The 14,968-nt window shown below is 48.0% G+C and overlaps 1 protein-coding gene across 1 annotated transcript; it reads left to right on the top strand.

Annotated features, from left to right (window-relative positions):
* The first annotated feature begins 6,109 nt into the window (after positions 1 to 6,109).
* On the top strand, positions 6,110 to 14,626 carry LOC311512875 (activated RNA polymerase II transcriptional coactivator p15-like). The gene is made up of 5 exons (XM_084614269.1): positions 6,110 to 6,188; positions 9,401 to 9,470; positions 10,326 to 10,442; positions 10,753 to 10,861; positions 13,952 to 14,626. The coding sequence occupies exons 2-5, from the start codon at positions 9,402 to 9,404 to the stop codon at positions 14,029 to 14,031; spliced, it is 375 nt and encodes a 124-aa protein (XP_084470395.1). The 5' UTR covers positions 6,110 to 6,188; position 9,401; the 3' UTR covers positions 14,032 to 14,626.
* The last annotated feature ends 342 nt before the right edge of the window (positions 14,627 to 14,968 follow it).

The raw sequence follows: 14,968 nt of genomic DNA, 5'->3' as shown, positions 1-14,968 counted from the left end.
TGGTTACAATGCATATTCAAAGGCGTTGGTGGAACAATGACCTGTTCTCTCCAGAGTCAAAGCAATTTACCCTGTTATCTCATTTAGGCATGCCTAGCCCTATCCTGTCACTATAGAAAGTAAGTTCAGCTCATGGTAATTATTGCAGCTAGGGGCATTGCATTGCTGATCAAAGTGTTCCTGCTGATACCAAAGCATTCATATATTCCTCAATGTGCGATAGCAGAATTACAGCCTCCTCACAGCTGAAGCAGAAAGTGGCTGCCACTTATTGATCTATTTAAATCAGGTGTAAACGTTTAACAGAGAGGGTAATGAACCCCTGGAACAATTTACCAAGGGTTGTGGTGGATTTCCCATGACCACTTTAAAATCAAGATGGGATGTTTGTCTAAAGATCTGCTCTAGGAATTATTTTGGGGACGTTCTCCGGCTGTATACAGAAGATCAGGTTAGGTGATTGCGGTGGTCCCATCTGGCCTTGGAATCTATCAGTGTATGAATGCAGTCTTGTACTCTCATCCCACTATTGCAGGTCGCTGAAATTAGAATGTCTTATTGCTGGGAATTGTCAGTTTTGCTGGGTTCCCCTTGCAAAGTCAAACTGGAAACTTCCAGCCAATCCGTGTGCCGTCCCTTGCGTTGTTTTGTAACAACGAAAAGTGATGATGCTGCACCAGGCAGTTTCAGATTTCACAGTATCTGCTTAATCTTCCCAACCATAAAATACCATACAGGAAGAAATCCAGCCAGCGTTTGTCTGAACGTAATAGATTCCAAGGCCGGAAGGGACCACTGTGATCTCTCAGGTATTTCTGCAGGGCATGGGCCATGGCTTACCCTTAGCCTGCCCATGTGCCCTGTCTCTGCTTTTGGTTTGCAAGGATTTTGGTTTGCCTGGCAGAAGTAATAATTAAAATAGGTAACCAAGTTCATGCATGTGGGACAAGATTATGCCTTAGCTAAAATGCAGCTATGGGACAGTGCTGCTAGCATCCTTCTCAACCTTCCCTGCTATCGTAAGGCTATGAAACTCAGCACTTACTTACGCTTTCCAAACAGGCTTTGTCTATTGCCACCATTTTTCAGTCTCTCCACTCACACAGACTGCTGGGGAGGCTATACGCATGTAACTTGCTCCCGTGCAGCCTGTGTTACTACATTTAAGAATTTTTTTATTTTAACTTCCCTATTTTGCACACAAGAGAATCAGTCCAGAGTGATTAGGTTTGAGGAGGATAGATTCCTTGAACAATAGTGATTGATTTTTGCCAGTAGAATTAGTAATCCCCACACTGTTTTTGAGTTTATAATCTCTGCAAGAAGGGAAGAAACTCTAGAAGTTATCACCGCAGCTCTGTCCTGTGGAGTCTGGTGTATAATAATTGCGGTAGAAAAGGTTTACATATAATGGGCCAAATTTTGCAATCTTGAATTGAAACTCAGACAGCAATGCATTAAGATTTAACTAATCCCTTTAAGCAAACTCCCCTTGAATTCAGTAAGAATTTTGCTTGACTTAAGGATGGCAGAATTTGGCCAGGCAAGAGAGTTTACTGTGCTGAAAAGCTGGCTATCTTGAGAACCTGCCACATACACACTACCTCCAATACTTAATCCTATGCTTGTTCCTTCTAGTGTTACCAAACTTAATACTCTGCACGTGCAAAAAGGACTTTTCAAACACTGAGCTTGGTTATATTTAGGTGCAAATTGAAAGGGGGTTCTATTCATTGAGGATGAGCCAGTATGAACATTTTAAATTGTAGATTTCTGCTACTTTTTAGGGAGAGGGGGTGAGCAAAACAACCCAAACAAACCACCAACAAAAAACAAACAGAAAATCGATAACACGCACCAAAACAAATGGGCTTAAAATGAGCAGTGCATGCTTTTTTTTCAGCTACCCATAACACAAAAGAATCTGGATACATTTTTGCTTATAAATTCCAAAACGGTCTCATCTGTGTTGTGATGAAGAATGGATAATTTCAGCTGAATTTATCTTTTGAGCATGTAAAAATGAGGTTTAAATTAAAGTCTTGATGGTTGCCTCAACTTACTTGGCTCATTACTATAATTCTTTTTTAGGCTTTGAGCAATTCACTGGCTTTTCTGGCTTCCTAAATGAAGCCCCCAGAACTCATTCATTTAGGATAACCCAACTACTGGCCGAGTCATCAATTGCATAAAGACTTCTTCCATCTAGCAGATCCAGCACATTACCTGAAAGGCCAAAAAGAATGCTTAAAGGTGTTAGTTAAATCTTAATGCCGTTCTGTTTGAGTCCTGGGGCTAGCCACAATGTATTTTGAGTGCTTAACTTTCTGTTGTGGCTTTGCCGGTTGCTTTTAAAAGTAAGCCTCTCAGCTACCCGTTGGACGTGGGTCTTCCAGCCTCCAACCGAAAGCTGCATGTTGTTTGCCCCATATAATTCAGTAATTGAAGATCCTGTCCCTGCTTGTGAAAACCCTGAGCAACACCCTGATTTTTCTAACATCCTACATCTATTAACGCTTAATCTGTATCTACCAATTTGCCAGTTCAGGAGTAACCAACATAACCTTCCACCACCTCACCTTGGCTGTCTTGGAGCAGCTGTCAGTGTGCCACGGGAGGCATTGCTCTCTTCCTGTCAAGGCATGATTAGAGGCACACTAACATTCTTAGCCCCCTATAACCTGCAAACCCAAATCTGGATTTCTTTGCACATAAATGGAAAAGGTGCTAGGCCACCGGCCTGCTTCTCTGCAAGTGCAGAGCACTAGCTCTAGTTCATCAGACTATTCCTGTGCTACCACTACTAGGCTACAGAGCTGTTCCACAGTAACACTAATCCTGCATTTTTTGTGTGAGCCGGTTTTCATGATAACGGTTCTTCTAGACTTGTGCATCTGTTGTTGGTTGGCAGGTACCACTCAGTTCTGGCCATTCTCCATTGGAGGAAGGAGTACAATCAATACACATAGGCACAATGGTGAATTTTTATTTTCACTGCCAGAGATGTTTTTTAATTTACTGCAGAGACTTGTTGGGTTTTTTGTGTCTCTTTCCGGAATCACTCAATGCATTTAATTAGGGGACATGCATTATGGAGAGAAAATGTTCTGGAAAAGAAAAATAAAATCATTATCAGTAGACATGTCTGTTTACTCTTTGTGTGCCTAAGGGGTGAGCCTGTTGCCTGTGGCAATGTCTGGTATGGTGAAACAACCAACGAGCAGGAGGTGGTTGTAACCAAAATGGATAGCAGACCAGTGCAGTCAGCATATGAAACTTTTTGCCAAAAGGCTACAAAGAGGAGCAGCTGCAACTTTCCATTTCTGCTGCTGTAGTGTGTATATGAGCTGAGGACTTTAACTCTGCTACAGCAGCAAGCCTCTGAGTTTATATGGCAATAAGGCTTCTGGGGTTCATTGAAGTCAATGTGAGTCTTTCTATTGACTTTAGTGAGCTTGTGTGTTTTGGGCACTATAGGAGTGCTAGATGTCTTTAACCACCAGTTTACTTTTTAATATAGTGGAGAAACAGAGACCATGCAGCTGGAGTAGAAGCAGTGCAGTCCCTGAGGTTAATTCTCCTTCCTCCTAAGGCCCATCGGTCATGCATCTGGGTACCCAGTACAAAAAATATTTTACAGCATGGCCCTCCCTGGGCTTCCACTGTAAGGAGACACACACATAAACACCCGCCGCCAGCAATATGCTGCTCTAGTAAGATGGGCTGTGCACCATGTGCTGAAGATCAGTATAAACTGGTTTACTGGGCCCAGTATAAACTGGGGGTTAGTGGGTACTGGTTTTGCATAGAAAGACTGAGCAAAAGTGTCTTAATTGTCCTGATGATGCCTGGTTTGTTAGGTTAGGAACTCCCTGAGTTGTGTTTCCAGTTCTGCCACTTTCTTATTCTCTAGTTTTGGGCAAGTCATGTAAGTGTGTGAATGCCTCCGTTTCCCCCTTTGTAAAACAGGGATGTTAAAACCTTCTTGGGAGATTCTCTACATGAGATTATTATTTATATTCCCCTAGCACCCCTAATGTCACAGGCACAGTCCAGAGAGAATCAGACTGTCCTTGCCCTGAGAAGCTTATAATTGGATGTCCCCAAACTGCTATATAACTAGCAGATATTACAATGGTGGGACCCAAAGGGTGTCTGTATAGTCTGCCAATCTTAGTTTCTTTTGGATTGGGGCCACAATCTACACTTCCAGCTGTAGAGAATGTGCCACAAACAGGAATGCTTATCACCTGTGTTTGAGACAATTTTTCAACCCACAAACTTTTACCACTGGTGCCAGTGGATATTTGCAGATTTCTACCTACCTGATTTTAACATTGGCACTGAACACTGCAGCTACATGAGCCAAAAATCTTCAGTGTGGAACTTTCAGAGCAATCTTTGTCAAGCCAAATATTTTTTATAAGTCTTAAACATATAACCTCCCTGGTGGTTATAGACTTTGGTCACCTGGGGTGTTGTAACATCTTCCATTGCTATAGTGTCTTACACACCAAATATTTGAGAGAGAAGGTGGGTGAAGTAATATTTTATTGGACCAACTTCTGTTGGTGAAAGACACAAGCTTTTGAGTTTACAAACTTGAAAGCTCATCTCTTTCACCAACAGAGGTTGGTCCAATAAAAGATACTACCTCACCCACCTTGTCTCTCTAATATCCTGGGACCACCACAGCAACCCTGCAATACCAAATAGCTGTATGTTGTTTACATACAGCGTTCCTGAAATGCAACCCCTTCTGGGGTGACAGCCAGCTGTCACATGGACAAACACTGCACAAATCAGAGTGGGGATTACAGATGCTTGTCTATACAAGGAAATTAATTTGGGTTAAAATAGGGTGTGAAAAGGAGCACCTTATTCCAAATCCACAAAGCTAATTTGTCATAAAACATTCTTATTCCAGAATAAAAGCATCCACACAAGGAGTTAATCAGGAACAGCTATTCTGGAATAACTCTCCATGTAGACAAGCTCTTCCTCATGAAAAATACCATGGGAGCTTTGATGTCCATGTGGAGTGGAGGTCCTTGGTTTTGAAGGCCTCACCCTACAGCTTTACCCTACCGGATTTATCTATCATCAGGGCCCTACCAAATTCATGGCCATGAAAAACACGTCACAGATCATGAAATCTGGTGTCCCCACGTGAAATCTGGTCTTTTGTGTGCTTTTACTCTGTACTATACAGATTTCACAACGGACACCAGCATTTCTCTTACTGGGGGTCCTAACTCAAAAGGGAGTTGCAGGAGGGTCACAAAGTTATTTTAGGGGGGTTGCAGTACTGCCACCCTTGCCTCTGCGCTGCCTTCAGATCTGGCTGGCTGTAGAGCAGTGGATGTGAGCGGGGCGCCCAGCTCTGAAGGCAAAACCCCATCAGGCCACCATGACTTCTGTGCTGCTGCTGGCAGCAGCTCTGTCTTCAGAGCTGGGCTCCTGGCCAGCAGCCGCCGCTCTCCGGCTGCCCAGCTCTGAATGCCACAACCTCCCCCCCCAACTCCTTTTTGGGTCAGGACCCCTACAATTACACCACCATGAAATTTCAGATTTAAATAGCCGAAATCATGAAATTTACCATTCTTTATACCCTACAACCGTGGAATTGACCAGAATGGACCCTGAATTTGGTAGGGCCCTACCTAGCATGGCTGCAGGGCGGTGCTGACCCAGGGCCTGCAGGCCACCCAGGAGTTTCACCCCCGAGTCAGCCGTCCCCTCCAGTCAGGCTGGCCAGGAGCCCTGGTCTCTAATCCCCGGACTCTGCCCCTCGACTGGAAGGAGAAATGGGTCCCAGGGATGCTGTAGCCCACCCGGGGGCTCCCCCCTCGCTGGAAATGGAACCCAGGAGTCCTGGGTCTGCTGCTCTGATCCTCTGGGCAGGTGCCCCTCCCAGGGAAGGGGAGGAACCCAGGAGTCCGAGCTTTTCCTGCTTCTATCAGCTCATGCCCACCCCTTGCCCAGCTGGGGGGGGGGGGGGGGACCTGACCGACGTCCCAGCGATTGGCTCGGTTGTGGGCGGGACGGGTTTGGTGGAATCGGGCCCAGCGATTGGCTCGCGGGGCGCGGTGATTGGCAGGAGCCGGCGCTAGGAGGGAGTCGCGGGCGCCGTGGGCGGGGCCCAGCGCTCGGAGTCGGAGAGTCTCGCTCGCGCCGTTCCCCGCCAGGTACGGGGGGGGCTCGTGCCTCTGACCCCCCCCCTCCCGGCCTCGGCTCTCGTGCCTCTGACCCCCCTCCCCACAGCCCCTATCTCCCTCACCCCCCCACAGCCCCTCGTGCCTCTGACCCCCCCACAGCCCCTCGTGCCTCTGACCCCCCCATCCCCATTTCCCCCAGACCCCCCCAACAGCCCCGCGTGCCTCTGACCCCCCGACAGCCCCTATCTCCCTCAGACCCCCCCAGCCCCTCGTGCCTCTGACCCCCCCATCCCCATCTCCCCCAGTCCCCCCCCACAGCCCCGCGTGCCTCTGACCCCCCCACAGCCCCTCGTGCCTCTGACCCCCCCATCCCCATCTCCCCCAGACACCCCCCCACAGCCCCGCGTGCCTCTGACCCCCCCCAGCCCCTATCTCCCTCAACCCCCCCAGCCCCTCGTGCCTCTGACCCCCCCCACATCCCCATCTCCCCCAGACCCCCCCCAACAGCCCTGCGTGCCTCTGACCCCCCCACAGCCCCTATGTCCCTCAACCCCCCCAGCCCCTCGTGCCTCTGGACCCCCCCCACAGCCCCTGTCTTCCCCCAGACCCTTCCCACAGTCCCTCGTGCCTCTGGACCCCCCCCCCAACAGTCCCTATCTCCCCAGACCCCCCCCCAACAGCCCCTCATGCCTCTGACCCCCCCAACAGCCACTATCTCCCCTAGAGCCCCCCCCAACAGCCCCTCATGCCTCCCCACAGCCCCATCTCCCCCAGACCCTCCCCACAGCCCTCGTGCCTGTGACCCCCCCGCAACGGCCCCTCGTGCCTCTGACCCCCCCAACAGCCCTAGCTCCCCCAGACCCTCCCACAGCCCCTCGTGCCTCTGACCCCCCCCAACAGCCTTGGCCCTCCTGCCTCTGACCCCTCCCCAACAGTCCCTATCTCCCCCAGACATGCCCCCCCAACAGCCCCTCCTGCCTCTGACCCTCTCCCACAGCCTTGGCCCTCATGCCTCTGACCCCCCTCCCAACAGCCCCTCGTGCCTCTGACCCTCCCCCACGGCCTTGGCCCTCATGCCTCTGATCCCCCCCAACAGCCCCTCGTGCCTCTGACCCCCCCAACAGTCCCTATCTCCCCCAGACACCCCCCCACAGCCCCTCGTGCCTCTGACCCTCCCCCACGGCCTTGGCCCTCGTGCCTCTGATCCCCCCCAACAGCCCCTCGTGCCTCTGACCCCCCCAACAGTCCCTATCTCCCCCAGACACCCCCCCACAGCCCCTCGTGCCTCTGACCCCCCCCACGGCCTTGGCCCTTGTGCCTCTGACCCCCCCTAACAGCCCCTATCTCCCCCAGACCCCTCCCCAACAACCCCTCGTGCCTCTGACTCCCCTCAACAGCCCCCGTCTCCATATCTCCCCCAGATCCACCCCAACAACCTCCCGCCCCTCGTGCTTCTGACCCCCTCCCAACAGCCCCTCGTGCTTCTGACCCCCTCCCAACAGCCCCTCGTGCCTCTGACCCTCCTCCACAGCCTTGGCCCTCTTGCCTCTGACCCCCCCCCACAGCCCTATCTCCCCCAGATGCCGGGGCCCTCCTGCCTCTGAACCCCCCTCCCCCCAACAGCCCCTCGTGCATCTGACCCCCCACCATGGCCTCGGCCCTCCTGACTCTGACCCTCCCCAACAGCCCCCTCCCCTTGGGTCTCCTGCCTCTGACCCCCCCCAACAGCCCCAGCCCCCATCTCCCCAGCCCCCAACCCTCCTGCCTCTGACCCCCCTCAACAGCACCCCAACTCCCCTGCCCTGGACCCCTCCATGTCTGCCCACCTCCCTCAGTGCTCCCACTGTGTCCCCTGTCTCTTCTGCCTCAGACCCCCCAATATTCCTCCCCTGGCCCACAATCCCTCGAGGCTGAGATGCTGCCTGTCATGCCCCAGGCTCCTGGGGATCGCTAGGCGTTGTGTAGGAAGGGGCTGTGTGCCCTACCCCTCATACAGGGACCTCCTCCCAATGCTAACATGGTCCCTTCTGGGGACCCCTGGCCTTTTGGGATCCCAGCCTCTGTCCTTTTCTGCTGCTTGCTCCCTTTGGGAGGATGGGCAAGGCTTGCTGAAGGGCAGCAGAGTTTTCAGTCCCCACCTTCTCCTCCTGCTGCCTCTCTCCTTTCTGGGGGTGCTCCCATGGTTGTCCCATCCACCTTGTACCCTGAAGCGACCATTTGGTCGCTGCTGCTCACAGCTTCGGAGACAGTGTTCACCCCCTCAAAGAGCAGCTTTGGGGACCTGCTTTAATATCCCCCTCCCAATGAAACCACACTGCTCATCCTCTTACTTACTGGATCTGATTTGGGCATGGGGATTTCAGACTGCCAGTTCCCCTGGGCTTGTACACAGCACCTGGAGTTTTCCAACCCTTCTCCCTCGTTTTCTCTCCTCTCTCCATTTCCTTCTGTCTAGTTCTGTAATGAGTGTCCATTAGCACAGGGCACCAAAGTTTCTTTCACCCCAGCTAGCCTCAGTTCAGTCGTCCTTGTGGTAAGGAGCCTGGGCAAAAATCCCTGGAATTATTCCTTGCACTCTGTGATGACTGCAGAGTTCTTACTCTGCGTCTCAGAGTAGGTGACTGGTGCACTGCTGGGCACCTTCCTTCAAAAGTTATTTTTCCTCTCTTGGTATCCTGCTGTTAATTGATTTAACTCGTTAGACTGACCTCACACTTGGTAAAGCAACCGCCCATCCTTTCATGTATTTATACCTGCTCCTGTATTTTCACTCCATGCATTCGATGAAGTGGGTTCTAGCCCATGAAAGCTTATGCCCAAATAAATTTGTTAGTCTCTAAGGTGCCACAAGGACTCCTTGTGGTTTTTTTAGAAATATTTGAGAGATGCTGAAATGTTGGGGAGATCAAAGGAGTGTTGTATTTTCGTATCCCTCTTTTTCTTGCCCATCTTCCATGTTATGTGGCTTTACAACACGACATCTGATTTAATCATCGTTCCGAGACAACTGCTGAAGACTGAATTGCCCATTTAGATTACTGGAACTGGAGCATTGTTATGACTCTGTGTCATTTACTCCACATGAAGTGAAGCCTAGTGACTCTGCCATTAGAGGGAGGAGCGAGCTATCTGTGCTAGCAGCTAATGATCTGTAGTGTGAGGAGGGGGTTATTTTGCTATAAATGTTGTGTGGGGTTGCAAGTGAAGGGTTCAGTGTTTCTTCTTTGGTGTTTGTCTTCCAGAATGCCCAAGTCCAAGGAGCTTGTGGAAACAACCACTTCAGACAGTGGATCTGATGCTGAGAATGAAAAGGTATCAATATACAGTAGTTGGGGAATGAGTCTGACTTTGCTTCCACATATCGGGTATTCCCCTCCTATACATACACCCCTCCCGTGGAAAAAAAGGAGCAATGTTCTAGGTGCTTTAGTTAATCCTCTAAGGGCACGCAAATAATAACCTGAATTTCAGGGTACTCACTTAGTGGGCATCATTGTCATGAGTGAACTCTGGGGTGAAAGTCAGCAACTAAGTGTCCTTCCCATGTCATACCACTGTGCAAGTTAGGGTGCTCGTTGGCACTGAAGCAAACCCTATGCTTACAACAAGTGGATCATTTTTTTGCATCCATGCCAAGCAGAAGAGGCTTTGGGGGTTTTCTAATGTTACTTGAAAAGTCACAGCAGGTGAAGGGAGAGCAGTTTCCGCCCTTGCTTTCCGGATCTGGATGGCGTTCAGCCTTGTAGAGCCATGTAAAGGCTATATCATAATGCAGTGAGTGACGGTTGCACAAACAACTTTAATTCTAGCACTTCCTAAATTTTGAGGGCTTGACTTTACATCCTGAATGTTCCTTTAGTGTAGTTTTTAATGTAATTATTCATAGTTTTGTCCCACTCTACTGGCTGCAGTCTAGTTTTAAGAGGTTGCAGACACGTTTAGCCCAAGCACTGCTGGTTGCTAGTGTAGTTAACAGTAGAGTGCCATGTTAGTATTATTGCAGTTTGTATGTCTTGCTGAAGAGGCTGTGAGTGACTTATCAGATCCCATCTGATGAAATGTATGTAAGTCCCATCATTTGAACTATCTAGAAGCCCCATAGACTTGAGAACTAGATTAATCACAAGGGGAAGGGGGAACTGTCCAATTGTGACCTCTTCTTTACAGAAAAGAAAAAAGGAGATGCCGTCCAAGCCGGAGAAAAGGCCAAAAACTGAGGCCAAAACTTCCAAGGTGGCAACCAAAAGTCAAGGGCAAGACAGTGAAGAGGAGGGCATGTTCCAGGTATTGGTGGGAGGGGAGAGGATCTGGTATTACAAACAAATCTACCTCTGTCACTTCCTTCAAATCCCCCCGCCACATGCACACACATATTTCTATTTGTTAATTTTCTAGCCAAATCGGAATTCTTTCCTGGTTTCTTGCATAGGTTTGTCCTTTCTCTCTCCAGTTAAATACAATTTGTGTCGACCCAATGGAGTTTTAAGTAATGAGATGAAGTAATATGGATGATATTCATGTATATGAAGCTGGTTGCAGCGTTCCTCAACTCAAATCCAGACCTTTCTTTAACTGTGGTTTAATATCTTTGCAGATTGGGAAGATGCGCTATGTCCGAGTGTCCTGCTTTAAGGGGAAAGTCCTTGTGGATATCCGAGAATTCTACATAGATAAGGAGGGGGACACTAAACCTGGGAGAAAAGGTAACCAGACATCTCCACTAGGTGGCAGTAATGCATCATATCCATCTCCTTTCCAATACAATTAAAATCATGAATGAGTCTAGGGCAGTCTTGTATCCAGGAGTTGGAAACTTTACATTATTCTTTTTAAATAACTGACTTCAGCAACTTCTGAAAGTCTCCAATATTCCCACTGCCATTTGATGCTGGAAAGTGAGCTGCACGGCCCCATGATGGGCTATTAATGAAAGAGCAACCAGCACAGTGACCTTAGTCTATGAAGCTTGGCTCCCTGCCCATTTCTGAAGGGGGACTTCAACTGAGGAAGGACATGAACAATAGGTAAACTGAATATCAGATAAAAGACAGGAGATGGAACATGATCGAAGATGGGGTTATTCTGATAGCCAGCATAAGGCTCCACTATGCAGGGATGTAGTACCTTAATTTGACCAGACTTCACCCTTCCTGCTCCCTTTTTCTCCCATCCAACTATTTCTCTTATAAACAGCACCTCTGTGGGTGTAAAATAAGACAGGCCAAAGGAAAGTAGAAAATTGTAACTCGCACATTGCTATCCAGCATCTGGCTATTGACAGACAAAACTAAATATATATTGAAGCAGCATACATTGGCACATGGGTCTGTTAGAACTCTGGGGTTGTAAAGTGTAACGTGCATTCACCCTAATCTTTTAACAGTGGAAGTGCAGTCAGCAGGGACTGCAGGATCCCAGAATATGATATTCCATCTCAATCTGAACGGAAACTGGAATTCTATAATCCCTCCAGGCTATACCTCCATATTAAAGCCAGGATGACTGCAATGTGCCACATAAGGTGCATATCTGAGGCTCCTGGCAAGTTGCCCAGTGTGACCCTCAGTGGAACAGAGTTCGGGTGGCCCTTTATTAAAGAGCCATGCGGTCCTTGGAATAACATGATCTGACGTAATTTTTATATGACACAAAGGAAAGAGGAAAACAGCACAGCAAGTAATTTAAAGGCTGCTGTGGAACAGGGGCATCATTCACTCCAGAACTTCTCTCCCACTACTGAGTTAATGTTCGTTCATGGCCCTTTACGTTGCAACTTTCCGGCTGACAGTGATTTGCTTAGTTGACTCACTTGACTCTAAGTTCCCAGGCCACGTCTGTAAGTTATTCCCCTCTTCTGCCCTATGTGTTGGGGTATTCAGCAGAGATTCAGTTACATGAAATTTCCCAGGAACCGTTCAGTTCTCATTATTGATTTTGTGTCTGTGCAGATGAATTTCTTTCAGCTTGATTTGCCCCTCGAACACTAAGCATGGTTTACCCTCCAGAAATTAATTTCCTTCAAAGAAGTTACCACTGTACATAAGTCACTTAAAGCAAACAGCTTATCCTATAATGAAAGGCAGGAACAGATCCCTTTGAAACCTTTCTGTGCCAGTCTAGGGGGAGTGGGAGACAGAAGGGGGATTAAACTCTTTTGGCACATGTGGGAAACTTGCCCAGAATACAATATCTGATGAGGTTCAACAAGGACAAGTGCAGAGTCCTGCACTTAGGACGGAAGAATCCAATGCACCGCTACAGACTAGGGACCGAATGGCTAGGCAGCAGTTCTGCAGAGAAAGACCTAGGGGTGACAGTGGACGAGAAGCTGGATATGAGTCAACAGTGTGCCCTTGTTGCCAAGAAGGCCAATGGCATTTTTGGGTGTATAAGTAGGGGCATTGCCAGCAGATCGAGGGACGTGATCGTTCCCCTCTATTCGACATTGGTGAGGCCTCATCTGGAGTACTGTGTCCAGTTTTGGGCCCCACACTACAAGAAGGATGTGGAGAAATTGGAGAGAGTCCAGCGAAGGGCAACAAAAATGATTAGGGGACTGGAACACATGAGTTATGAGGAGAGGCTGAGGGAACTGGGATTGTTTAGTCTACGGAAGAGAAGAATGAGGGAGGATTTGATAGCTGCTTTTAACTACTTGAAAGGTGGATCCAAAGAGGATGGATCTAGACTATTCTCAGTGATAGCAGATGACAGGACAAGGAGTAATGGTCTCAAGTTGCAGTGGGGGAGGTTTAGGTTGGATATTAGGAAAAACTTTTTTACTAGGAGGGTGGTGAAACACTGGAATGCGTTACCTAGGGAGGTGGTGGAATCCCCTTCCTTAGAAGTTTTTAAGGTCAGGCTTGACAAAGCCCTGGCTGGGATGATTTAGTTGGGATTGGCCCTGCTCTGGGCAGGGGGTTGGACTAGACGGCCTCCAGAGGTCCCTTCCAACCCTGATATTCTATGATTCTAAGACAGAAGATCTGTTCATCTGCTACTTAGAACTTGGGTCTGTAGAGGAATGTTCATATGAATGCGGTCTCTTCTTTTTCGATGTACTGTCTCTAGCCACTGATGTTTGTCTAAAACTTAATAAAATTTGTGACTAAGTGTCAGGACATGTTACTTTTGGTTTTGCTCAGGAAACAAGTGGACAGCATCTGGGTGGAACCAAGTTGGCATGCCCATTACCATGTTTCTTTTCCATGGAAAAGGCCAGTTACATCAAGTTGGCTTTTTCTCTGCGGGTGGCTTAGCTCCTGCCTAAGGAGCTAAAAAGAAGCCAATTCCTCCAAGTTTAAGCCATCATAGTGAATGTTAGCGGTAGATTTTGTAATTGAAATTACAATTGCTGGGATGGGAGTTGGCATTACCCATTTGGCCAGGACAAAGGACGGTACTCTAATTGCTGGACTGGGAGTGAGGGCTCCTAGGGTTTATTTACAGCTTTGTTATGACCTTGGACCATTTAGCAGTTTCCTCCTCTTTACTTCCTTTTCCCCATCTGTAAAATGTGGGATACTGTCTCACAGGAGCATTAAAGCTTTCCATATTTCTATAGTACTAGAGGAGGACCACAGAAGCACACATTTCATATTTGCTAGAGTGTTAACATGGAGACGCTTTGCTTAAAAGGCTGCCTCAGTTTCTGTTCTGGGATCTGATTCAGATCATAAATTTCCCTTCTATAACTGCCCTTATGGAGCCACCTTGGCTGTGGAACTTGCTGATTATGCTATGCCTGGCTCTGCAGGCATGTCTCTGTAATCCTTCTCCTTTGCTGTTTCCAGGGATTGCCCTATCTGCCGAACAGTGGAACCACTTGAAGGAGATCATTCCAGACATTGATGCTGCAGTCAAGAAATTCTAAGATGTTGTTTATTTAAAATCCTGTATTTTTCCTTTTTTTTTCTTTTCTTAATTGCTATTCTGCATTGGATCCCATCCAAGGGAAAGGTTCATTTGTTTTTAGATTGTGATAATGCTCAAGGGGCTAGAGATTGCTTTAAGGTTTTAAAATATAATGTGGAACAAATTCATGAACCTAGATTCAGTTTTGCTAAAAGAACCTTTAGCATCTTCAGCCCCTGCCTGTCCCTAAATCTTTGTATAGCGAGTGATCCCATCAGTGATCTGCTGCATGTAAGAGTCTGACTTCTAACTGGCATTTCCTGAGCTAAATGGCTATTGACTATCACGCAGAGCTGTCTAGCCGCTCCACATCTGTTGCGATCTTCCACTTGGCTGAATATTTAGTAAGGAGTTTAGTCTAGCTACCTGCTTGCCACGCTTCCACCTCATCTAGGCTCTGGAAACTCTGCATACAGCATTCTGGCTATTTCAAGTAGCTTTTGTGTTTGGAGCTCTTCCTGTCTCTCCCTCCCCGCCCCCCCCTTGAAGAAGGGGATTGCAGCACTTCAGCAGGGAAAATAGCATGTAGAGGATGAATATGCCCAATAAATTTGTTTGCATTACAACAAAAAAAAAAGTGTAGTCTTCCCTGTTGGTGGTAACTTAACTCCCTGTTTTGTCCTCCCTGTTTTGTGTACTGGTGTCAGATTTCCTTCTACAGGGAAAATAAGTGGTTGAGCAGTGGCCCTGCCTTAAAGTGTAACCTCTCTTTCTTTTAAACGCAAAAAAACCAACAACTTTTTTGCTCTATAGAATTGATGAGATACCTGTCTTGGCAGAATATAATAAATCGTGCAGGCCACAGGAGGCCCTCAACTAGATCATATATTCTGTCAGAGGGGCAGTAATTACTTAATAAGCGTACAGATTACTAAAGAGGGAAATTAAAAGCCTAA

This window comes from Lepidochelys olivacea (genome assembly GCF_965140295.1).
Source record: "Lepidochelys olivacea isolate rLepOli2 genome assembly, chromosome: 25".
NCBI classification, from domain to species: Eukaryota; Metazoa; Chordata; order Testudines; family Cheloniidae; genus Lepidochelys; species Lepidochelys olivacea.
This window is presented reverse-complemented; position numbering and strand designations above follow the sequence as displayed.

Bases quoted from the DNA above. Each gene is read 5' to 3' on its own strand.
- LOC311512875 (XM_084614269.1), top strand. From the start codon at position 9,402: ATGCCCAAGTCCAAGGAGCTTGTGGAAACAACCACTTCAGACAGTGGA. The intron at 9,471-10,325 runs GTATCAATATAC...TCTTCTTTACAG, and splicing joins CTGATGCTGAGAATGAAAAG to AAAAGAAAAAAGGAGATGCC. The intron at 10,443-10,752 runs GTATTGGTGGGA...ATATCTTTGCAG, and splicing joins AAGAGGAGGGCATGTTCCAG to ATTGGGAAGATGCGCTATGT.